The 25,571-nt window shown below is 41.8% G+C and overlaps 1 protein-coding gene across 1 annotated transcript in view; it reads left to right on the forward strand.

The window, feature by feature from the left end:
• Positions 1–24,704, forward strand: part of LOC138274879 (glutathione synthetase-like) — a 169,481-nt gene extending 144,777 nt beyond the window's left edge. Inside the window, exons 11-12 of the mRNA XM_069219022.1 lie at positions 654–843; positions 24,464–24,704. Of these exons, the coding sequence (XP_069075123.1) occupies positions 654–843; positions 24,464–24,593 (320 nt within the window). The 3' untranslated portion in view covers positions 24,594–24,704. The remainder of the gene's footprint in view (positions 1–653; positions 844–24,463) is intronic.
• Positions 24,705–25,571: the final 867 nt, after the last annotated feature.

Below are 25,571 nucleotides of genomic sequence, written 5' to 3' on the forward strand. Positions count from 1 at the left end.
CCAGAATGCTGCGGCCAGACTCATCCTGGACCTCCCCTGCCACAGCCACATCTCCTCCCACCTGAGAGATCTACACTGGCTCCCCATCAACAAACGCATCACTTTCAAACTCCTGACACACGCTTACAAGGCAATTCACAACATCGGACCTGCCTACCTCAACCACTGCCTCTCCTTCTACACACACCCAGGCAACTCCACTCTGCTCAACTCGCCCTCGCCTCCAATCCCAAGAATATGGAAGAACACAGCTGGAGGAAGTGCCACTTCAACTCAGGCAGTCCCCCTTGCTTGCTCAGTTCAGGAAGGATCTCAAGACCTGGCTCTTCAACTGGCCAACCTCCCCCCATAAGCGCATTGAGACCCCCCTGGGTGAGAAGTCGCTCTTTACAAATATTTGATTGATTGATTGATTGATTGATTGGTAAAAAAGCCTTGAGTCACGAAGTGGATAATTAGACCAGGTTCCAGCTTACTTTGACATCATTTCAGATTCAAGCAAGACAGTGGCTTCTCTGGGGAGTAAAAGAGCCACAGTCTAAGATAAAATACATCAGTATGAAACAGTGATTGTTAATTTAAGAAAGTTAACTTTTAAAATGTTACTGCATAGAATATTAGGGTCTTATTTAATTGTTTTTGCTTTGTTCAAGGAAACAATATATATGGGGATAAAATCAAGCAAGTTTTGGAAAACAATAAGGAACCTACTGAGTGGAGGTCTTACACATTAATGGACAAACTTAAACCATATCCTATAAGAAACTACCTGCTGAAGGCTGGAGGTGACTTTAAGATAAAGGAGTGCATCACTGAGCCGGGAATTTATGGAGTCTATGTCAGGTAAGAAGCATGTTGTTGCCTGTATGGTTTCTAGATCTTTGCTTTGCAATGAATTCCACAATCTGCATCCATTTCAAAAGGTCTAAAGGACCAGTGAACTACCCTGTGTCTTTTTTTAGGACTGGCCTAGACACATCATTAGTTACTTGCCAGCCTCATATAATAAACAAATGCTTAAATAAAAAAAATACATACATACAAAGAGTGGCTTGGGGTCAGCCTTCTTCATCAATTGGACTTTTCAGCTGTGTTTCACATTTTGTTTCTACCTACCAAAGCATAACTCACTTCAGTGATTAGTGATTGACAACATTTTACAAGATCACATGTGCAAATCTGCCTAAAAAGAAGTGCATTTCAGTACCATAGCTGGTGTCCAAAACTGTATTTTGTCAATGCTTTTTTATTTGCATTCTTTTTCCTTTTTATATTGTTTGTCATCTTTCTGCGTTTAAACTACATCTTTACTAGTTCAATGCCAATGGTGCTTTTACTTTGGTTCAATCAGAATCATATTTTCATATGATGTGAACTAAAACTAAACTGACTTCTATATCTATTCTAAGCACACCTGCCTGCTCTAAAACACCTGTAGTTTTCTATTTAAGTTACATGCAATGCTTATTTTGTATTCTAAATTATAATTTTTATTGCAAACCTTTGGCTATCATGTTTAAGTGGTGTCATGCTTTTATTTTTGTTTGCTTCTTTTAAGGTCAACTCTAAAGACAGCTTTATCTGTCTTGACACCCTCATATTTTCCAAACATAGTAATACATGTCCAATACATGTAGAGGGGCTTTTAATAAACCCCATTTATCTGTTTATGCAAATGTATACAGTCACTTAAAAATAGTCTCCTCAGTTTAGAAATCTGAAGGAACTTGTATTTATCAGTGATTAATAGTACCTAGAGTAAAATATGGTGTAATTACTTACATCCATAACAATCAAGAATGTTTTCGAAAGAGTCAATATTAACTCATTATGATAAACCAGCTTTGACGTAATTATTTATCCTTTAGAAAAGAAACACAAATATTTAAAATAGACAAAATATTGCCTCTGACTCCAGAGGGTACCACTGGACCCGGTACCTCTTAAAGTACTGCAGGTTTGTGAAAGGCTTCACGCGTTGATGAGCATAACTCAGCCATGAGCTGGCTTTATTATAAGCAAATGGAATTTACTGGCACACACGTATAGTGCCAGTTAAAGAAACAGTTTGCTAAGTGTAAGGCCAAGGCACTTGAATTAGGCAGTACATATATATATAAGTGTGTCATCAGAAGCACTCCCTAGTAATCAATGGCCAGATGTAGCAAAGGTTTTTACCCATTCTGTGTCTATGGGAAAAAGTGTTCGCACATAGGGCCCCAAGATCTTTATTGAAAGTTACAGTATTGACTCCTCATCATCAACCATCATTGGCATATTTATTTATCCCATAGAAAACGAGCAAAAATCATTGAAGCGGCAAAAATGCACATGCACATGTATATGTTGCTCCCCACCTCGAAGCTTTGTGAATCATATTTAAAGCTGTTGCATCTTACTTGAGAGGGACTAATGACGTAAAGTACTGCAGCTTTGAGAAGAAGTTAAATCAAGTAATCGAATCTGACTCAAGAGGGACACCTAGTAAGCTCCTAAGATAATGCAGCTTTGTGAAGGAGTTTTCAGGCCTTTGCTTCTGACTGAAGAAGAGCATCAGTTACAATGTGACTTAAAGCAGCTATGGGAAATGTCAGACATATTTACAGTGTCAGTGGTTGTTATATTTGTGGCAAAATCCTGCAAACGCTAATCCTACTGGCTTTGCCAAAGCTAGTTTTAGTTTCTTTTGGTTTCTTTTAAGGGGCACACTCTACATTGGTATCCCATCGTTACATTATACTGTAATATGTTTTTTTTTCATCTGTTGCAAATAGATCTAAGTGCTTAAGTGTTAAAAGATGAAACAGGCTCCGCAGTCTCTCTTAGAGAACCCAGTTTGTGAAAGCCTGGACGATTTCACTAGAACCTCTACCTTGGCATTTTATTTCATTCAAAGAATCACTATTGCAAGGGTTAACACAAATGATCTATAATGTTAAGAGTGATTGGAAAAACACCACACCAAGAGAGCACAATTTACTAATCCGCATAACACTAAATGCCCGATGTACTTATTTCATTCACAAACCAGGGATATGAATTTGCACACTGACTGGTTTGCCAATGGGAATGCACTTAGTAACACAGCCTTTGCACAAACAGGTCTCTTTCCAAATTGTTCAGTCACAGGGGGTAGCTTGGACTTGCTTGGTGAATTGGTATGGTCATAATTTGTGACCACTGTGATTGCCTGTAAATGCAGGGATGGAGGACTTTAAAGGACACTTGACCTCCATCCCAGCATTCCCAAATGTGTGACATTATTTTAAAGGCAGCTTTGGCCCATTAAAGCATTTGATACTTTAAATCAATGTATTTTGTTTGGGAAGACATCTGGGATGAGGCAGTGGTCTTCAGAGCCAATGTTTGTTAATTCCCATCTCCAACCAACTCACAACCACCTCCCTCCCCTGAGGAAACAGACATTGGGAGAGATTCTCCTTTAGGAATCAGTTATAATCCTGAAGGGGTGCACACGGAAGAAGTTGGTGATCTCCATATGATGAACCTTTAAGTGTCCCGGGAGGCAAGGGAGTTACCAACAACTTCACTTTTTCAGTCATGAAGCCAGGTTACAAAGAGGACCAGGAATCAATATTGAAGTTAAGTAAGTTTAATACAAATGAATAATCATTCCAATAAATGAGCATATCAAAATCAGGTTGTAAAGATACAGAATCAAAAATGGCAAGTTGAAACACTCGAAAAAGTACAGTCTCCTCAGTACAGTGCATATAAGAATCACAGTCACAGCCATACAGAAACTAAGAAATAGGAATTGATATTCCTCAAAGGAATTTGGGTTTCTCCTCCTCAACCTAATCAAAGTCAAACACATCTAGCCAGCTCTAGGCTAAACAGGATAGGGTCTCAAGGATTTGGGGATAGAGCAAAACAGGTATTAGCATCACAAAGACCCCATTGAAGTCTTCAGAAATAATGAATCTAGTGTTAGCATGAAGCTATGCAATGTAAGGGCAAATGGGTCTGAGAGGTCTGTACCTCTTCAAGTCTAAAAATAATCTGCTGCAACCCTAACAGTGTGAACACTAACTTAAAGTGCAAAGTTCCAGGAGCATCTGTAGCTTCTGCACGTATCATCAGAAACCCAATTATTTATCTTTCTCATGTAGAGCACTTGCAACATGGAGTGATCCCATGGAACACTAAAGACTAGGTTAGACTTGAGTCTCATCTCTCCAGATAGGGAAAGAATAGGGAGCGCTCTCTGCTCATTAAATCGTCCAGTCCATTCCAAGATCTTCTTTCTCAGGCCTTTCTGTCTCTAATACATAATGCTCCCTTTTCTGGCTAAGAAATCAAGAACATTCACCTGCAAAAGGCAAATATGCAAAGCACAGAAAATACATTTGACATGTAAAAATGAAGTCATGCTAACTTAGAAGGCCATGGTTAATATGCACTTTTATACACACAATTAAAATTGCAAGTGTAATATTAGAATGAATGTTGCACATAAACAATCACTTCACAATTACATAAGCAATGTGCTTTCAATAAAGGCAGCATTTTGAAATACAGGTGTAAATGGGAATGAGAATTGCAATTTTCATGTTAAAGCTAAACATTAGAGCTCACATGTGTAAGTGAAAATTCTAGTTGCTACAGTGAATGCATTTCCAATAATATGATTTGAGTCTTCACTTGACATTAATAAGATAAAGGCACACTGTGTATATTAAATTATTTGCATGTTACTTCTGTAATGTGCAGAGGTGACATAAAATTTAAGCTGCTCCAACCCAAACCGAGTATTTGGTAACTGATACATGGTTTGTGAGCACAACTGCTGTCACAAACCTTTCATTCTCCCCTTTCCAAATCACAAATATGAGGTAGATAAGCAGTTTGTAAAGGGTTCAAAAGCCCTATTACAAGTCAGAAAGACTTTAATCCAGTGGACATGTTTCAGTAAACAACACACTTGAAATGAGAGAACTACTCACTTGAAGACTGAGTGCACTAGCGACAAAACACAAATTAGAAAATTCTATTCAATGCAGTGTAATTCCCAAAAATGTAATCTAATGCAATGCAAATGCAGACTAGGAGCAATCCAAAATTCATTTCAGAGCATAGAATTCTATGAAGAGCGATTTATGCTTTGTTCATCAAGGAGGCGTGTTGTGTGTTATGTAAGCAATGCAATTGAATTGAAAGAGTTAGCCAGAGTGAATATGATTATGCTGTGATAAAACACCTCTCGGATAAGCAAGCACATAACCACTGATGCAATTATTGAGTTTGAAACCACTGTATCATCAACATAGAGGCAATAAAATACAAGTCAAGCAGTTAATGCACGTTTTTCACAAAGCATGAAACGGTTGTATTAAGTTATTGAAGGAAAGATGGAACTGAAATCCCTCCTTTTTAAACAACGTATGCAGAACTTGGCAGATTGGAGACCTTAGATGGTGCAATTCCTTGTCCAGCCTTTGAACCAGGGCTTAATTTGTAAAACAATACATGCCAGGTCCCTTGTCAGGAGGCCACTGCCTCTCACTATACCCATTGCCACTGCCAGCACTGCCAATGGCATAGTTACAGGTTGTTTGAGGCCCCCAAAGCTATAACAATGGCTTGGACAGCAGGTATTAGTTGTTTTTAATGTTACTGAATTAATAAATACCTGTTGTTATGCTTATCTTTACACTATTTAAACACCGCTCTCATAAGTGCCGGTGCTGACATTTAAGAGCTGGTGCAGAGCACCAGAAAGAAATTGCTCAAATTAGGGCACTGCTTTGAACCCTCTCATCTTTTCCCACTATATGAATTATAGTGTGTGGTCCACCTAAACACAGCTTGAGCGGAACAGCTGTTTGACCAAATGAAATTCACAGGAGTGTAATTTAACAATGCAAAGTTCAATGTAGGATAGTCAAAGATGGTTGTCCTCTTGAATATAAAGTACATGAATGTCATGACACACCAATATCATTGACAACCTATGAAGGGACAACATATTGAAAGGTAACTGCATAGAGGGAAGTATAGATTTAGTATTCTTAACGTCACATCAATGTACCTTGATGATATGTACATCACCAAGGTACATAAATGTTTAGTTAGGTCCTTTGATATTTTGTCCAAGATACTAGTGTCCCACAAAATCCTGACTCGAAATTCAGGAGCCACCCCATCCACGATATATGAAGCTGATTAGTGAACTTATGAAAGGTCTGCAGAGATGCAACAAGAGTGCATTAGTTCTAAGACGCTGATTAGGCAGATAGGCACAGACCAAATAATAATGCAATTCACAATAGGATAAGCAAGCAGAGAGGATTAAAGAAAACAATAAGCTTCATGCTTTTGGTCTTCTTAGGTTTAGCATGAGCACAGGCACAATGGAGCAGACACAATTTGGTAATGATTCTGGGAAAATAAATTTCGTGAAGATCCAATTTGGGAAGGTGATCTAGTGATATTAGTTAAATTAACCTGATGCAGATATGTGATCTTGCAGCAAGACATGCTTGAGAAATTTGCATCTAACACTGTAATGCAGTAAAGAGACCAATCTAGTGTAAGATGATTTTGAAATCCCCTTGTGATTTCATCCAGGAAGGGTTATTCACAGAGCTCCAAACATGTGTAGTACTCAGAGGCACTAAAAGTGAAACATTCACTGTTCAGGATGATAAAAGTGGAGTCCACCAACATGGATTTGAGTGTGGATATTCAAGAAGCTTAGATCAGCTCATGAGAAATATTGTACGCGTCTAACAGTACCTTGCACAATCCTAAGCCGGAGTGTGGTAGGTCCCTCTGAAGTCAATTTGTATCAACGGTCAATGTGTAAGAGCAAGGTTCTTGTTTATTTTGTTTTGGAAATAATGAGCATAGCAAATTCCTCATCATAGTCTCTCTAGCCATAAAATGGACTAATAGAGTTACATTAAAAGTTGTCTGAATATATCTGTACTATACATGCTCAGGTAGTGAAGTGGGTTAAGTAGAGGTTTGCTCCACCATCTAAACATGATCTACCTCAAGATGTAGCCAGAGCCTCAAAGACCTTGAGTGACAGTGATATTCACTTCTAATAGCCACCTCAAGTAACTACAACATCTATGAACCAGCTGCACAAACAGATCAGTCACCCAAAGTAACTCTCCGTCCCTAATATAACACCATAGTCCAGACAACCAGGGGAGGGTTAATAAGTCGGCTAGAAGTACAATTAGTTTTATATGGCACTTTGTAGTTTCTGAGAGAACATTGAGCACTAAACAAATGGAAATAATCAGAAAGGAAAGCAATAAGGAATGGTTGCCTTTTCCGTAGGGATGCAGCCCCCATACTGACCTGAAGACAATGTCAAAATGATATGCCCAACTGAGCTAAGTCCCTCAGTTCTAGCCCACGTGATTAGGACACTGGCATTCGATATCTTCCATAGCAGTATCAGAGAGTCTTAAATATCACCCTTTGATGGTATTGTGCGTAGCTCACAAATGCCTCATAGCACTGAGTGCTGACAAGTTGATATAGGTACATTTGGGATCAAAAAGACAATAAGATCAGGATCATGCACAGTGGCGTTGGTTTGACAGTTTACCAGTTGTGAGATTCTGAGGATAGTCATGTCAACAACCACTACTAGTGCATTAAAAATGGAGGCATCATCTGCCCAGACCTTTAAGTCACTCAAGCTAAGGCATTGTTTTTAGGCCTGAGCAAAATTTAAATTAAAGCAGCATCATTTCATGAATTTCACATCATGCAAAATTCCTGCAATTACACCATAATGCTACTTTGTGTAATTATGCACAATTTGTGGTAAATATTTACTATGAAAGAACCAGAACAACAGAAAGTGAGCGACTGATTTAGCATTTTCTTTCCAGTTAAATGCATCCTTATTGACACTCAGACGCATTTTGCACTAAAATACAGGGTGAAATGACGGATTTGCATCTTGTGTAATTATGCAAAATTTTATGTAGTTGTCTTTGCCACAATTTAGCACAAGTAAGTAAGAGCAAATTAAGTGAATTAAGCCAGATTAAAGTAAGTGGATTTCACACTTTGTTGTTGTTTTGAATTGTTCATTGTGTTCTGGGTCAGATCCAGTTGGTCTGAGGGAAATGTTACCAAATATATTTTTGAAGGCGAGTACTTCACAGGTGAAAAAGGAATCTGGTGAAATGATTGATTTCACAAGCAGGTTGTGAGAGTTTTTGTCTGGCTTTTGGAGCAGTGAGTATTTAAAATACATCTATTTGATGGGTAATTACTCTTTATTTCCATTTAAGAAATGTGCAGTTGCTTAAAAAGTGAATACAAAAGTGTGCATGTGCTGGCACCGACTAGAGTTAAGAAAGCACCTCAAACAGTGTATTTGTGATTAGCAGTTAAGATGCACAATTCTCAATAATATTGAGTTCTTTAGACAATTTTATCCTATGGAAGATGGATCATCATTTATAGCTATTTACCAAAATCCATAGAGCTGAGCCTCACCTTGCTAGTCATGGAAAGACAGTTACTCTCTTCTTTAGAAAATTCAACTTTGATCTTCCCAAGGTGACACAAAAGTGGGTTGGTTAATGTCCTATGGTTGGTCCTGGCCTTTAAGAAAAAAGAATATTCCTGTGTTTGGACTGATATCTCTCAAAGCACTCACTTCTTCTTGAGTTGAACATTAGCTAGTAGCTCGAGGGGACCAGAACTTACCAAGCAGCACTGGTGGATACCAGGCCAGTCACATAAAGGCATGATTAAAGCGACCATGACCTGATCAAGCAAAATGCAGAGTCCCTTCAAAGCACAAACTGGTCAGGTTAATGTTTATTTCAAGTGGGGCAGTCCAATAATTCTGAGTGCTGTTGCTGCATCTCCCAGATAGCCTTTGGCAGAGCAGACTGTAGACATCCTGAGTTCCTTCTATCTAAGCAGCTCTGGCATTGAGCTGATCAGGCCACAAAACTAGTTGAGTTAATCTGTTGTGTTCAAGCAAGCCCCAAGAGATTATGGCCCTCATTACAACATTGACGGTCCAGCTCCACAACACCGCCGACGGCGTGGCGGTACTGGACCGGCAGATTATGACCACGGCAGTGAACAGGCTGCAAAGCAACGCAGCCTGTTCACTGCCTGTACCGCCAGGGCGGTTGGATCGCCAGGGCGAGGGTGGACCACCTTCACCCCAGCGGTCCACAATAGACCGCCAACGGTATTAGGAGCCCCCTTTCTGCCAGGGATTTCCCGGCAGCAAAAATGCCAGGAAATCCCTGGCATTGTGGAGAGGGCCCCAGCCCTCTCCACACAGCCACAGTCCCCCCTCAACCCCTAGGGACCTCCACCCCATCCAAACATACACGCGCCACACACACAGGCAATCACGTATTCACACACTCATGCAGACACACACATACACTCGCATACCCCTTCCACCCCGCATTCATTCACACACTTACACACTCACAATCATACACATGCACGCACACAATCCCCACCCCATCCACTCACACAAATGCACACCCCCATGCACACACACACACCACTCATCGTCCCACTCCCCTATTGGACGGGCACTTACCTTTACATGGTGGATGTCCGGGAGGGAACGGGTTCCTTGGGGTCTGTTCCACTGGCCCTGACCATTCACCACAACACCAACACGCCTATTACCAACTTGTAATAGGCGTGGCCGTGTTGTGATGACGTGGCAGTGCAAGCGGAGCAGCCGCCACTGCACAGTTGACCACCAGTATGGCTGCTGGCGGAGAGCTCCCAGCAGTCATAATATAGCAGTAGGATGGCTGCCATCCCTGGTGGTCTAGTGGCTGGTGGGACTTCGGCGATCTAGGTTTTAGACCGCCAAAGTCATAATGAGGGCCTACGTGTACTGCAGCAAGAAACCAGTAGAGTGAAACTGGTGTTGGATCTCTGAGGTGTATTCCTTTAAAAAAAAAAAAAAGTTTAATACATTTTATTATTAAAAATGCACAGTATAAACATAAATGAATACAAAACATATAAATCCAAACATTATTGGAATCCTCCTAAAACCATCCCAAGAATAAGGTGCTACTAAAGTGCAAACATTCAAGCATCTTAGAGACAAAGTTGTTTACTTCCTAACCACTGTGCTAGCGGGGCCCATATTGCATTACCTAGTTTCCTGTGTACATGGCCCTTAAACGCATACAGCCCCATTTCAAGATAAAAAATTTAGCAAAAACGAGCTAACCATTGTTTAGAAGTCGGTGGTGCAGCTTTTAGCCAGTCTGAGGATATACAGCAGCGAGCCACTGACACAGCTAAAAACACAAAGCTCTGAAACTGATCAGCACATACTGCTTCATCAACCCCTAATAAGACCAGTTGTGGGGTTATAACTATTTCTTGCTGCACAATCCTTGTTAAATACTTCCCTATATCATGAAAAAACTATTGAAGCTTATCACAGATAAAAAACTTATGCTTTAGATCTGCCGCTGTGCTATTACAACGGGGGCATGACACCCCTCTCCCCTTTCCCAATTTAAGTAGCCTAGCGGGTGTATAATATAAGCGAAACAATGTTTTATAATGAAGTGCTGGTGCTGCATCCCTACCTCTCAACATGTCTCCCTAGATCATCAGGCATTAAATCTAAGAGGAGTGGGTATACAGCACCAACCGGCCAGCCCACTGACTTATCCAAGACCTTCAAAACAAAATTTCTTTCCCCCAGTGGCACTCCGATAGCAGAGGACAGCAAAAAATCCCCAATTTGCAAGTATTTAAAAAAATCTTTACTATCAAGTAGAAAGTCAGCTTTCAGTTCATCAAATGATTTTAAGTGCCCATCTCTATAAAAATCTCCAATGCGTCGGGCACCCTGTTGAAACCATTTACCTCAATATTTATCCTTAAAAATCTCGGGGAGGCTGGGCATATTCAAGATAGGCGTATAAAAATTAAACCTACCAATTCCCAATCTGCGTATAATACAAGACCATACCTTGAAAGCAGCCCAAACTGTCTTGAATTTGACCTTTTTAAAGTAACTTTGCTCAACTATTCTTAGCAATGCAGCATTAGCACTCCTACCCCAGATCATACTATAAATGGTTGGGTAAACATCACCATCCTCATTATTGTCTGAATCTTTATAAATAATTAAAGGCTGAATATACTGAAGGGCAGCTGCCCAGTAATACAGTTGGAAATTAGGGGCTGCCCACCCCCCTTTCTTTCTTGAGAGAACTAAATATTTATATGCTCGACGCGTCTTGGAGAAGGACCACATAAAACCATTAGCTATATTTTCCATACATTTAAACCAGCTATTACTAATTTCCAATGGAATAGTTCTAAAAAGATACAAAACCCTGGGCAAGAAAAGCATTTTAATAAGATTACAACGGTCTATAATCGTTAAGTGCAGATTATTCATTCGTTGCATCTCCTTTCTAGTTTTGGCCAATACCGGAGCAAAATTGCTCTCGACAATCCGATCGAGATTAGCCATTGTTCTAAACCCTAAGTACGTTGCCTGATCTACTTTCCTACTATCTTGAAAGGAGGCCCACTCGTTGACAATTATTTGGCACTTAGAAGTATTTAATAAATATCCCGACACCTCCCCAAACTCCGCTGTTAACTTCTCTATCTCTTCTACCGATAATCTCAGATTTGGTGAGGTGATAGCTATGTCATCCGCATACGCCAGTACCTTACAGGTACCCTCCAGCATCTTCATAGGGGCAATCATCGTATTACTTATTAGCCTTATAGTGAAAGGATCTATATAAAGTGCAAATAATAGAGGTGAGCAGGGACATCCCTGTCTCATACCCCTAGTTATCAAAATAGGCTTGGAGCGTGCCCTTGCCATCTGTAATCGTGCCAACGGGTTCTGATACAGCCCCTGAACAGCCTTAATAAAGGCAGGGTCTATATTATACTTAGCCAACACTGCCCATAAATACGCCCAATTCACCCGATCAAAAGCCTTCTCGGCATCTAATAAGATTACAGACATAGGCGTTTCAGTGACATGAGATGTATCTATCATAGCGATGACCCGCTTCACATGATCAGCGGTCCCTCAACCCGGGATAAAACCATGCTGCCATGGAGAAACCAAGCTACCAATTACTCTGCTCAGTCTAGCCGCCAGCACTTTTGCATATAGCTTAGCGTCTCCATTTATTAAAGAAATAGGACGATAAGAGCCAGGTAGCAATGAATCTTTGCCTTTTTTTAGAAATACAATAATGTTAGCAGCCAGCAAAGAATAAAAATGTTTCTAGCTAACGCGTCAAGAATTTTCAATTCTATTAAGGACACGAAGGTGAGGATTGTGCTTTCTCTTTCTTTACTGAACAAAACAGCAGCCAATGAAATACAAGTAACAGAAAAAACTACACATCCCACGATGCCTAACATCCTGTCACATGGTCCAATCACTGTCCATAACCTCAACTATAAGTCCTTTGACCTTTGATGTCACTTCCTCTTTCTTTGCTCAATACAGATAATGTCAACTTGAAAACAAAACTTCTTATGCCAACACGAACTCCGAAGGCTTAGCATCTATTCTTCCAGGGTAATCTTCTCCTGGCCAACTCGAATCCGGGCATCAGCCGAAACGCACATGAAAAACCAAATTAAACCAACTGAAAAAGTCTTCATGAATTTTTCTGATCAGATCCTGTAAGAATAAAACAGGCAGGTAACATCTCCATAAAATTGAAAAGTCTCAATAAAACCAATGGTTCAATAAAAGACAATCAAATGGGAGGGAAACAATAACAATAATCATAATTATACACAAATATTGGTATATCTTCATTCATTATAAATTTATTATTGGGGGGGATAATCCTCGCCTCCGTGTCCTTAATAGAATTGAAAATTCTTGACGCGTTAGCTAGAATTTTTTTTATTCTATGTCAGGACCGGAGGCTCCGATTATGCTAGTTCAAAGCTGTTCCATTACTACAGTAGCTACGTCCAATACCGGTTTGTGATAAAGCTTATGAAATGTGTTCTCTGAAGACCAGTCTGCTGCCTTCATAATGTCTTCTAACCGAGAACCCATGGCAAATGATTTGGAAGCCATAGCTCCTCTCACAGAATGAGCCCCGAATATAGAAGTGTCAATTCCTGCTTCACTCATCAACCATCTCAACCATCTGGCCAGAGTGGCTGAAGTCACTGGTTTAAAAGGCTTTTGCAAAGAAATTAATAATTGCCCTTTAGAATTTTGACAAAATTCTTCCGTGACTGCTTCATAATCTTTTAAACATTGGACTACACACAATTTTGAATTTTCCGTATAAATAGGATAAGATACTGACCTGTAATTAGTTTTAGTTCTTGTCACAGCAAAAGTGACCCCTTCTGGGGAAAAAACTCTACCAGCTAGATCTAGAGCTCTGACGTCTGAAACCCTCTTGCAAGAGATAAGGCACAAGAGCATGGTTAGTTTAGCCGAGAGCTGTTTGCGCGATAAATACTTGTTGGTAGGCCAAGAATCCAAAAATTTTAGAATAATGTTACCATCCCATAAAACTGAATATTTCGCTTGAGGAGGTTTGGAAAGACATATGCCTCTTAAATGTTTGCCAACTAATGGATGCTCACCAACGGGTTTACCTTCAATATGAGCGTGTCCCGCTGATATAGCTGATCTAAAGTTATTAATTGTCCGGTAAGCCAAACCCGAATTTGCTAGCTCTGCCAAAAAATTAATAATCATACCAAGGTGTGTTTCAAATGGATTGGCACCCTGTCCATCACACCAACTAGACCATCTGCGCCAAGCTGAGTCATATCTTTTATGTGTACTACCGGCCCATGCCTGTTTAATGAATTCCGCAGCTTGCTCCAAAACATTTAGGGTACTCCATCTCGCCCTGAAATTAACCAGGCGAGAAGGACCAACTTCCCTGACAAGACCAGAGGATGTTGAAGGCCCCCCTGGCTCAACAGAAGATTCAGATGAGGTGGAATCAGAAGAGGAGAGGCACAAGCTAAGAGAAGAGCTATAGGGAACCAAGGCTGTGCTCTCCAAGGACGATTTCTGTCTTCTGTCTCCTCACTTGAGACAAGACCCTGGCAATCATCAGGAATGGAGGGAAAGCACTCCCTCTAAACTGGGACCAATCCTGAAGAAAAGCATCAGTCCCTAGCGCATAAGGGTCTGGACGCCAACTGAAGAATTTTGGAAGCTGGCAATTGATCCTCGAGGCAAAGAGATCTATCTCGCAACTGCCCCATTCCTTGATTATCTGTGAAAAGATCAGAGGATTCAATTTCCAATTGCTGAAACCCGAGCGGTATCTGGAATTCCAGTCTGCTATGATATTCTGATCCCCCGGTAGGTATTCCACTATGACAACTAAGCGTTGGGTTAGGCAATAATGCCAGAAGTCCTTGGCAAACTCCGCTAGAATTCTGGACTTCGTGCCTCCTAGATTGTTGACATATCTTACAGCTGAGACATTGTCCATCCGTAAGAGTATGCAACAATCTGTTTTCTGAGGGGAGAGACTCTTTATGGCAAAAGATCCTGCTAGAAGTTTCAGACAATTGATATGTAGAGTCTGCTCCCATTCTGACCATCTGCCCCCCGTCACTAGGGAGTTGCAGCGTGCCTTCCAACCCCATCTGCTGGCATTGGATTCTATCACCACTTCCGGGTGAGAACCGAAAATTGCCCTGCCGTTCCAAGCCTCCATGTGGTGAAGCCACCACTGTATCTCTGAGCGTACTTCGGCAGTCAAGGGGATTAATTCTGAATAACTCAGACCCTATTGTAGATGTCTGATCTTGAGCCTTTGAAGAGCTCGGTAGTGTAAGGGAGTGGGAAAGATCGCCTGAATAGATGAAGCTAATAAGCCCACTATTCTGGCAATATTTCTCAGAGAGACGGTCTGTTTGGCTAAAACTGATCTCACTTCCCTCTTGATGTTGCGGATCTTCTGAGAGGGAAGAATGAGTTGACAAGAAATTTAGTTTATCTGGAATCCCAGGAACCCCATCACTTGAGAAGGTATCAATAAAGACTTCTGCACATTGATGAGAAAACCCAAATCCTGCACAAGATTGATGGTCCAATCCAGGTGAGATAAGAGAACTTGAGGGGATTGGGCCATCAACAGAATGTCGTCCAGATATATAATCAGTCTGACACCTTTGGCTCTGAGCCATTCCATCACAGGTCTCAGAAGCTTCGTGAAGCACCACGGGGCTGATGACAGACCGAATGGAAGGGCTATAAACTCCAGGTACTGTCCCTTCCATTGGAATTGTAGAAACCTCCTGTGAGGTGGAAAAATTGGGATTGACAGATATGCATCTTTTAGGTCCAGACGAACCATCCAATCTCCTTCTAAAAGGATGTCCCTTAACATATGAATGCCTTCCATTTTGAAGTGTCTGTAAAGGATCCACTGATTGAAATCTTTCAGGTTCAGGACTAATCTGTGACCTCCTCCTTTCTTGTCTAATACAAAAATAGGGCTGATAAAACCGTAAGGATGAGGGGAGGCAAACTGGACGGCTCCTTTGGTTAAAAGAGCTTGTACTTCTAAGTCTATAAAATTTTGATTTGCTAGGGAAAAACACATTTGTACAGGGGGAAGGAGCTGTTGGGGAGTGCTGATAAACTCCAAGTTGAAACCTTCTACTGTTGGAGGATCCAGGGATCTCCTGAAATTCGCTTCCAATTTGACAGGCATAGTGCTACTCTGCCCCCAAGTTTGACCTGCGAAAAATGAATAATGCTCACCTGTGAAACTTGAGTCCTGAATGGCTCCTTGTTGTCCTCTACGTTGACCTCTACGGAAGCGGGGACGTCCTCCTCTAGAACGTGTGGGGTAGAAGGTGGTGTCTTGATCTCTGTACCAGCCACCTCTACCTCTTGGATAATAGTTCTGGGGACTATTGTAAGTTCCTCGGCCGGGCATACGTCCCGCATAACGACCGGCCCTGAGAAAAAGGCCTCGTTTAAAGACCTTCTTGAGGGACATTTGAGCCTTATCCAGCGTAGAGAAGGTGGAGCAAAACTTGGACAAATCTTTGATAAACGAGTTTCCAAAGAGCAGCCCTTCAGCCGAAGGTCCTGCTTCTGAAGATGCAAGATCAGACAGTTTAGGGTCAATTCACATTAACACGGATTTTCTGCGTTCTGCAGAAATAGCGCAATTCAAGTTCCCCAGTAGACAAATGGATCTCTGTGCCCATCCTATTAGGACATCAGTATCCACCGGATCCCCAGATTCTTTGGCTACGTACGCCATTTCAAGAATCTTGGTCAAAGGACCGGAGAGGTCCAGCAGCTTGTCCTGGCAATTACGCCAGGAGCGATCCCAACCTTTTTTGGGATCCTTCGAGAATTTTTGCATAAAAGTGACCATCGTGGGATCTATTTCCGGGGTCTCGGATACTTTGTCCTCTAGATCAGGTCTAGGGCATTCCGCTTTTAAGCGTGATCGAGCTTCCTTGTCGAAGCATTTTTGTAAATTAGATGGTACATATTGAGCCACTTCGGGTGGGGGAACCCAATTAGAAGCTCTGAGGTGAATGATTTCTGTGGGATCAAAATCTAGAACTTGGCAGGGAGGAGGCGCTTTCCTAGCTTTTTTACTAGGTCTGGGCGCGTTGGATTCATCTGAATCATCAGAGGAGGAATTATTATCGGAAGATGAGGAATGGAGGAATATTTCCTTTTTTGATCTGTAATTATGCTCCCCACTACGTTTTTTATGTAGTTTTTCAAAAGCGTCTGCGTGCAGACTACTAACCTCTGCACTAGGATCTAAGTTTTTTGCTTTGTCCTTCGCTTTTTTGGCTTCGGGGAAAGGTTGTTGTTCTTGTGTCTAGCCCTGTGCATGAGCATAGTCAAATAATTGTCCTGAAAAAGGACCCAAAGCTCTCACTAGAGCATCATTCACCGACTGTTGGACTCTAGAATCAAGGGCTTCTACAATATCAACTTCTAGTTGATTACTTAAATCATCGGTATAATATTCTGCACTTTGATCCTCCCATTGAGCCATGATTAAGAAGGTAAATACCTTTAAAAACAAATCAGTTAAGGATCAAGGAAGGGGGAGTGTAAGAACCCCAATACAGGCAATGGAATAACAATATGAGCCCTTAATAGAATGTGGAGGGAGCTGCCTCAAAAGCACTCTCGGCAGAAGCCTGATAATAATTTTACATCCCACACAGTTGTACTGCTGGGCGTCAGGGAGCAATCTTTGGTATTGAAAAACGCGCTTCCCACGAGCCGATCGATTCAGAAAGTGAAAGGAATCGGCTCGTCGGGACGCGCGTGCGCGCGCGCCAGTAAAAATGAAAGGGAGACTGCGAATGCAGCTCCGCTCCCGCTCCCACTCCACTAAATACGGGCTAAATAAAATTGGCAAAGGCCAATAAATCAGCGCGTATAAGCGCTCAAAACAAACAATTGAAGCGCGCTGAATCGCGACGCTATACACACTAATAAAACATTCTAAATCGTTAAACGAACAAACAATTTTGTAGAAGAGAGTAAAATCGTGTACTTATCTGCTGCGAAGCAGCAAAGAAAGAGGAAGTGACATCAAAGGTCAAAGGACTTATAGTTGAGGTTATGGACAGTGATTGGACCATGTGACAGGATGTTAGGCATCCTGTGATGTGTAGTTTTTTCTGTTACTTGTATTTCATTGGCTGCTGTTTTGTTCAGTAAAGAAAGAGAAAGCATAATCGGAGCCTCCGGTCCTGACATAGAATTCGGGGTTTGCCCACCCTCCTGGACCACCTTAAACACCATCAAAAGATCATCCTTCAGTTCCCTGAAAAAGGTCTTAAAAAAATTCAATCAGGATCATATCTGGCCCAGGATCTTTTCCACTAGATAAACTATTAGGGCTGTATAGATCTCCTCCACCATAATGGGAGAGGCTAAATAGCGATTCTCCTCCTCCTGCAGTCTTGACCATACGATGTTACCCAGATATTGGTTAATCTTCTCTTCAAGGTCCAAAGGTTCTTGATCTTCTTGCTAGTATAACACTGTATAATAATCTTCAAACACCTTTAAAACTGCCTGATTTCCCCTCACTATCTGTCAACTACCTTCCTTAATTGAGGAAGTAACATCTTGAGTCTCCTTCTGTCTGGTTTTATGAGGCAGGAGCTTTCCCACCTTCTCACACAGCTCATAACATTCCCGCTTACGTATCTGAGCTTTGACGATGTCCCGATCTGAATATATCTGAGCAATCTGGCCTTTATTGCTATTATTTGGCCTAAACTATCTTGCATGGGAAGATTGTTCCTGGCTGACACCATAATCTGTGTTTCCAATAGGGCCAACTCAGTCTGTCAGCGCTGATAGCTGTCATACGCCTCTTTTCCCGATAAAAGGCAAAACGTAAGGTTTCCCCACTAATTCCTGCCTTTAAGGCATCCCAAAGTACCCCAGAAGAAACAGACTCTTTATTACATTCCAGAAACTCTGGTATTCAGCGTTCATCCACTCTATATAAGCTGGATCCAGCAAAATTCCCCGATCAAATGACTAGCTCTTAAGATATTGTTTCTTGTTTAAGACCGATAGTTGTATCACCAGAGGATTATGATCGGGCATCCATCTTGGAAACTTTTCAACAACCAAACCCTCACATAGTCGAGCCGACATGAAGATATAATCTAACCGGACAGACTTCATATGCGGATATGAGAAAAAGGTATACCCAGGATCGGGAGCCTTGCAATGCTGCCAGGCATCCACCAATCCATGGCTCTGCACCAAAGCCTGAAGAGCTTGGAAAACCTTTGGTTTTCTTCCCATATACTGCCCCTGGCTCTGCAAGTGGGTACTGATCTCAAATGCAGATTCAAATCCCCGCAAATAATAATCAGTAAAGCCCATAATGCAAGCTTCACATTAAAAAAATTAATGACTTCTGGTTCATCAAAATTAGATCCATACATAGAACACAAAGTAAACCTAGAAGCCCCCATAATACACTCCAATATCACCCATCGACCCCACTTATCCACAGATTTCTTAGCAACCTCTGCCAAGTTATATTGTGCCATTACTGCTACCCCTTTTGTTGTTGTTCCTTGCATCATATAAGCCAACAATTGATACCCGGGAAATTCCAGGAGATATCTCTTAGACCCAGTGAGATGCGTTTCCTGCAAGCAAATGATATCCGCCCTCAATGTTTTTAAGCCATTAATTACAAGGTGCCTTTTCTTAGAATCATTTACCCCGCAGATATTGATTGTAGCCATCCGCAAGTTATTGCAGTACCCCATTTTGGCCTTTATCAGCAACAACCCAAATCACAACCATACCAAATTTTCCTACATGATATGCATCACCATGCTTCCCTGTGCATCCCCCACCTAAAACACTAACCCACTCCACCCTCCCCCGTCCACCCAACCCTAGACCATTCCCCTCCCACCCCTCCCAAACCCCCCAATCCCATCCAAATGAGACAACCAGACAGAAGGTCTGAAAGATGGCTTAGGCCCCTCCCCTCAACCCCTCCCCCAACCAGTTTTTATTTTTTTCGCCTCTTTTCTGTCCCCTTTACCCCAAGAAACCTGTTAATCAATACAAAATATGACAACCATTTCCCGTATGCTAATAAACACCCCAGACATAAACATCACCCTTAAGAACAAGCACTCTAATGAACCCCCACAAAGACAGAAAAAAATGATGTAATAGCCCCATAGACTACAGTCAAATCAGAGATTGTAAATAATCTTTGGCCTTGATTTCTGAGTAAAAGACCCGAGTTGCGCCCTTGTATATTATCTTAAGATGAGCAGGGTTCAGTAATAAGCCTCTGCCCCCTTCTCCTGAGAGGGGTTTATCAATTGTCTCAGATGCCAACGTCTTTCCAGTGTACTATGACAAAAATCAGGGCAAGCAAAAAAAACGATGCCCTCACAATGAATTCTTGAATCAGGGCGAGCCTTCTCAAAAACAGCTTGGCGGAGAAAATAATTGCCAAAGTAAACAATAATAGCCCTAGCATGAGGACGATTCACTGAGGCTTCTTCCACCATCCGCTGTTGATTCAGTTACAGTGGAAACCGATGGGCTCTTTGTATTTCTTTCTCCCAGTCCCAACCATCCAAATCAGGGAATGCAGCCCTGAATACTTTGACTATAAAAGCCCTTGGATCTTGGCCTTCCACACCCTCCTATATCCCCAGGATACGCAAATTATTACGGCATTGTCGATTTTCGAAATCCTCTCTTTTCCACTCAATATCTGTGAGTTGAGTTTCGTGCATTGCCCACTGCTGTGCCATCATCCCCACTTCTCCTTCTAGCACACTAGCACAGGACTCAATCATAGTAATACGCTCACCAATCTCTGAGCACGTTTCAGCAACTTTGCTTACTGCTACTTGCAAGTGTTTAGTCGCTTTCTTGTTAACGCCCTGAATCTGTTTATGTTGTGTCATCATAGTTTGAAAAATCAAATGTAGAGAAGGTGCCCCATCCCCTGCAGAGTCAATTATATCTTCTGAACTTTCAAACAATAAATCTTGATTTATGTCTTGGTCCTGCTGGGTTTGTTGAGTGCCTGTTTAATCCCAAGACATTGCTCTCCCCCTGCTTGCCACTTTATTTCTTTTCTTTTTTATCACGACTCTGGACAAATCCACATCATCTTTCAGAAGGTTATCTTCTGTAATTGCCTCTTCCCTCCCATCTCTGAATCCGACGAAGAGCTAGAGTTGTAACTGTCAGAGCCTTTGGACTGATCTGATAACGAAAACAAATTCTCTCCTGTCTCTCCTTGACCCATCGCCCTGCCCTTGCCCGCTCTGTTGTTAACAGCTGACTCGTAATTTTTGTCCAGGAGGTAAGAGCCTTTACTTATTGGGGGATGCAGAGCTGCCACTTTACCAACACATTGCTGATTCCCACTGCCTTGAGCAAATGTTTTTGCCTCTAGTACATTAGAGTCATCATATATGCTAGATGGAACTCCTCCCCCAGAAACAGACCCCAAATTCTCAAGGCTGTAGCCAGGAGCAGAAATATTCAATCCAGTCAGAGTAAGACCCCCAAATGATTCAGCTGATTCCCGACAACCATTATTATCAGCACTAACCTGGAGCCGAGTGTTATTGCTCACAGAAATCATCAGTTCCCCATTGGAACTATCATATTCCATAAGTCCTGCTGGCTGTTTCTGACCGATAACCATAGTAATAGCAGTGGGAGTAGTGCTGCTCGACATCTCAGCTTAAGAAAGCAGGCGGCTTATATGTTGAGAATGTTTGAACATTTCGGGTATAATTGGTTTTCCTTCAGGATGTCCCACGCTTGTAGTCTTAGTCATACTCCTACTCCCATCATCCACCACGGGTGCAGGTAGTTTATCCTCCGATGCCCCATGGATTTTTGAAATAGGCTTCTTCCCGGTATTTTCAATATTGGGAGACAGTCCCAAAGAAAGGGACTGGCGGGGACTTCGCCTGTTGGAACCAGGCTTCAGCTGGTCTTCACGTGAGTTTTTTGGGGGCATAGCCCTTGAATGTTCTCTCAGCCCAGCTTGCGGGTCCTTAGGACACTGCAGACCCAGCAGCCAGCTCTGTTGCCACAGATCTGCACTTTGCTTGTACGCCCGAGCTAAACTCGAGCGGCAGCTGCAGCGCCGATCTACTCTGCCGCATTGTCGGCTGAGTGGAAACAAAATGACCAAGGCTGTTGCCACAATATGTTGCCGCATCTCCACAACCAGGAGCGCAGGCGGGAGAGGGGCACAAAGCCATCACAGAGATACAAGGGGGAGAGAGGAGGAGCGCCTACAGCCACTAGAGAGACGCGGCCGCCATCTTGTCTCTGAAACACCAGGAGGTGTATTCCAAGGTATTTCTCCATAGATAGGGAAGCCAACGTAGTTCTGCTCTGTGTGCTACATGTCCTCACAATTCATGTTTCAACTGTCACTCAACAACCAGAAAGCATCATATCAATGAGGTAGACAAAAGCAGATATCCTTACATAGAAAAACATGGTAAAGATAAGGAGTAGGGGGAAGGTTTGACATAGGCGCCAAGCAAGGTAGTGGAATTTTAGAGAAAATAGGAAAAATTAGCAAATGGAGAGAGAGACAGAAAGTGGAAGAAAAGAAAAAAAGAAACATGGGGAAGAACAAAGTAAAGGAAAGGGTATCAGGGGCATATAGTGAAGGGAAAAAGAAAAGAAATTAGGAAAAATCTTTTGGAGAACAAATAGAAAGAAAGGGTGAGTGGAAATTAACAGAGATGAACAAATTAAATGAGGAAGGTAGATATTTAAGAAAGTGGAGAAAAAGTAAGATATGGAAAGAATAGGAAATAAAGAGAGAAGATGATATAAGGAAGCTTGTAAGAATTGGATGTGGAAGAAATGAAAAAAATCATATTTACAACGCCCTAGCGCCCCTTTGCACCACATTAACGTAATTATTTTTTACGTTAATGTGGCCCAACGAGGCCAAAATCCCCACGCCGTATTTACAGAGTGTTGCAATGTATGCATTGCGCCACTCTGTAACCCCTTGCCGTACATTATGCCTGCACCAGGCATAATGTATGCAAAGGGGGAGATTTCCTTGCACCTTTTCTTATGGCACCTTTAACACCTGCTTAAGAGCAGGCGTTAAAAGGTGGCTTCCATTCTTTAGAATGCGGCCCTATGTACTCTGCAGGAGTAGCGCCAATATTTTGATGCTACTCCTGCAGATTACATCAATAGCGTCATGAGAAATGTTTCTTTTGCCCCCTACCCTGCTCCAAGGTGTGCCTTATTATTAATACAACGCACACATGGTGGAGGTAGGGAGTGCTAAAGGGTGCAGGGAAAGTGGCGCTGCACTCGGTGCAGCGCCACTTTCCATAAATCTGCCCCTTATTTCTTAGTGTATACATTAATGCAGTCTTCTGTAACATTACTCATTTCTTGCTGTTTTTAAGCCAAGGTCATGGGGTTCTGCTGCCTGAACATTTGGCCGTAATTTTGGGGCATGAGCTTATGACCTGGAGAAATGGGCAGCGATATCAAAAGGACCATTAGGAACCAATATCATTCAGCTAAGTAAACCCCCAACCTCTGAGTTGGCACCATGTTATATAAGCCTGTACACTGTGTGCCCACTAGCACACAAGTACGCATTGAAGTACAAAGACCTACATTTTGAAGTGCTTCACCATTAGTGATAAACTTGAGAAATGCACAAGACCCCTCAGTGAATGTGAACGATTGGCATTGTGTTTTTAATCTTGTGGCTGGGTGGGAGATGGTTTGATCTTAAACTACGCTGACACAGTTTCAGTAGCTATATGGTGAGCACAGGAAGGACTGTGGATTCAATGGATCTAATTAGCATTTAAATTACACATGCCAATTCCAGTGCTTGACTACTAAGAACAATGGTTCACTGAGTAGTCAACTCACATGCCTGGCTCCACAATCTCCTAATAAGGTTCCAGCAACCCAGAAGTAAACACTCTGATGATGCACACCACGTATTGTGGTTGAGGATTGTTTGTTTAGATCTGCTATCACTTAAAACCCCACAGAAACATCTCTGATGGCCCAAGAGGATCTGGAGAAGCTAAGATCTCTACACTTGCACTCCGCAAACAGCTGCATCAATCAACTGCATGGAACTAACAGTGTGGAAAGCTTATCCTAATGCAGAACCAAACTGTCCTTTGTAATGTATGCAAAGGGGGTGTTACGGGCATGGCGCACAACAACATGATTTTTCTGCAAAGATAGACCAACTAAAGTATCATGGCCTGGCTTTTTTTCAAATCCTCACACCAATGGAAATCATGTGAAAACAAAGGGCAAGCAGGATATCCTATGAGATTACTTCATACAAGGCGTGACTCCAGTGAAATCACGCTATGCTGCTTACCATGATGCAGCTATCCTTGAGTTGGAATGTGTACTGGATAGTGTGCTTTGACTATCATTAATAACATCTAGTGCAAGTCTCCTTCCATGGTCCTTAGCATCATAGCACAATGCTTAGTGCTTTCTTGTGTGAGCACTGCTGATGACATCACTGGTCATCAGCTCTATAAAGATTGTTTGTGCAATTTACCACTGCATATAGTTTGAACATTTTGACATAGAATTTGATCTGATTGTAATGTGGCTTGAGTAAAAAAGTAGAATCCATCCTACTGTCCTTTCATGTCCCACTAATGAAGGATTATTAATTTATGAAGTAGACCTCCTAAAAATGCAAGAGCAAAAACTACAAAATGTTTGAAAATGCCTTTCTAGTGTAAACATTGTTCTTCTTGGGTTGCTTGGCTTGTAAAGAAATTTGGAGAGCTCTTCTTATCCAGTGCTGATTACAAATTCCCAATGATAACTTGTGAAATGAGGTTGGACTACAGTATAAGAATATATGAAAGGAATTATAATACAGATGTATGTGGTTTTCTTCTTTTCTAGGCAAGGTACAGAGATGATTCTGAATGAGCAGGTTGGACATATTCTGCGTACGAAGACGACGGAGCAGGCAGTCGGGGGAGTAGAGGAGTTCATGGATATGCCCTACCTGGTGAACAGCTATGAAGGATAATGAGGCAGTAGTGTTGTACAGAGATTGTCAGGAGCAATAGGATTATGTGTTGAAAAATGTTATAGTTGTAATAAAGTGTAATACCTTGCAATCGAGTGTTTACAAATAATGTATTTCATTGGGCATGTATCAATGACAATTACATTTTGGATTTTGCAATACTATTCACAGTGATATTAGTATCCTTACATTGTAATACAATGAATGTAAATCATACCTTTTTGTTGTTGCTGTTCTTTTTTCTTGCTTTCAACAGGCTCCCTTTCTAATGTGTGACTTTTGCTAACTTAAATATGTGGCTCAGCATTGGATGGATGCCTAACCTAATCTCCGCCAAGGGTAATTACTCTAGCTGCATCAAAGTCAATTGTTATTTTGCACACTCTGCCACCTCAGTTTGGACTCAGCTATATGTAAATCAGTCCTGACCCTACTCCAGTGGGAACAGTCCAGCCCGAACCGCTAGACCAGGCCCTCCCTGCACAGAACACAAGCAGCCTAGGACCGGTTTGGCCCTAGTTATGGCTCATCAGCCTGCTATTGTTATAGCTTGCTTCCAGTGACAGTGCTCACCAGACCCACGTCTGGACCTACCTATCACACTTAGGGTGACATATTACAGTACACAAAAGTGGTGGATGAATGCTTGAATCAATCTCTGCATCTGCTGTGAAACCAGTCCTATGCTGGGATTCGGATGAGACCTGAGTAATTATCAGAGACTGAGATTAATTCAAGCATTCCATCCAACTATTTTTTTGTATACTTTAATATGTAGGTGGGCTCAAATAAATCATTGCTGAATTAAAAGTAATAAAAGCTCCTTGAATTATCAAAATAGGAGTAAGGCCTGAGAAAACCCCTAAAATAGTGATACAAGCTCTCATAAAGCCTGAACCCACTGATGTAAGATGGACTGGAACTGCTGTTGTGTGAGGAGTCTCTGATGGGCAGGTCTTTCCAGGGTTTAGAGGAGTG

The sequence above is a fragment of the Pleurodeles waltl genome, chromosome 2_2, assembly GCF_031143425.1.
Source record: "Pleurodeles waltl isolate 20211129_DDA chromosome 2_2, aPleWal1.hap1.20221129, whole genome shotgun sequence".
Taxonomy (NCBI): domain Eukaryota; kingdom Metazoa; phylum Chordata; class Amphibia; order Caudata; family Salamandridae; genus Pleurodeles; species Pleurodeles waltl.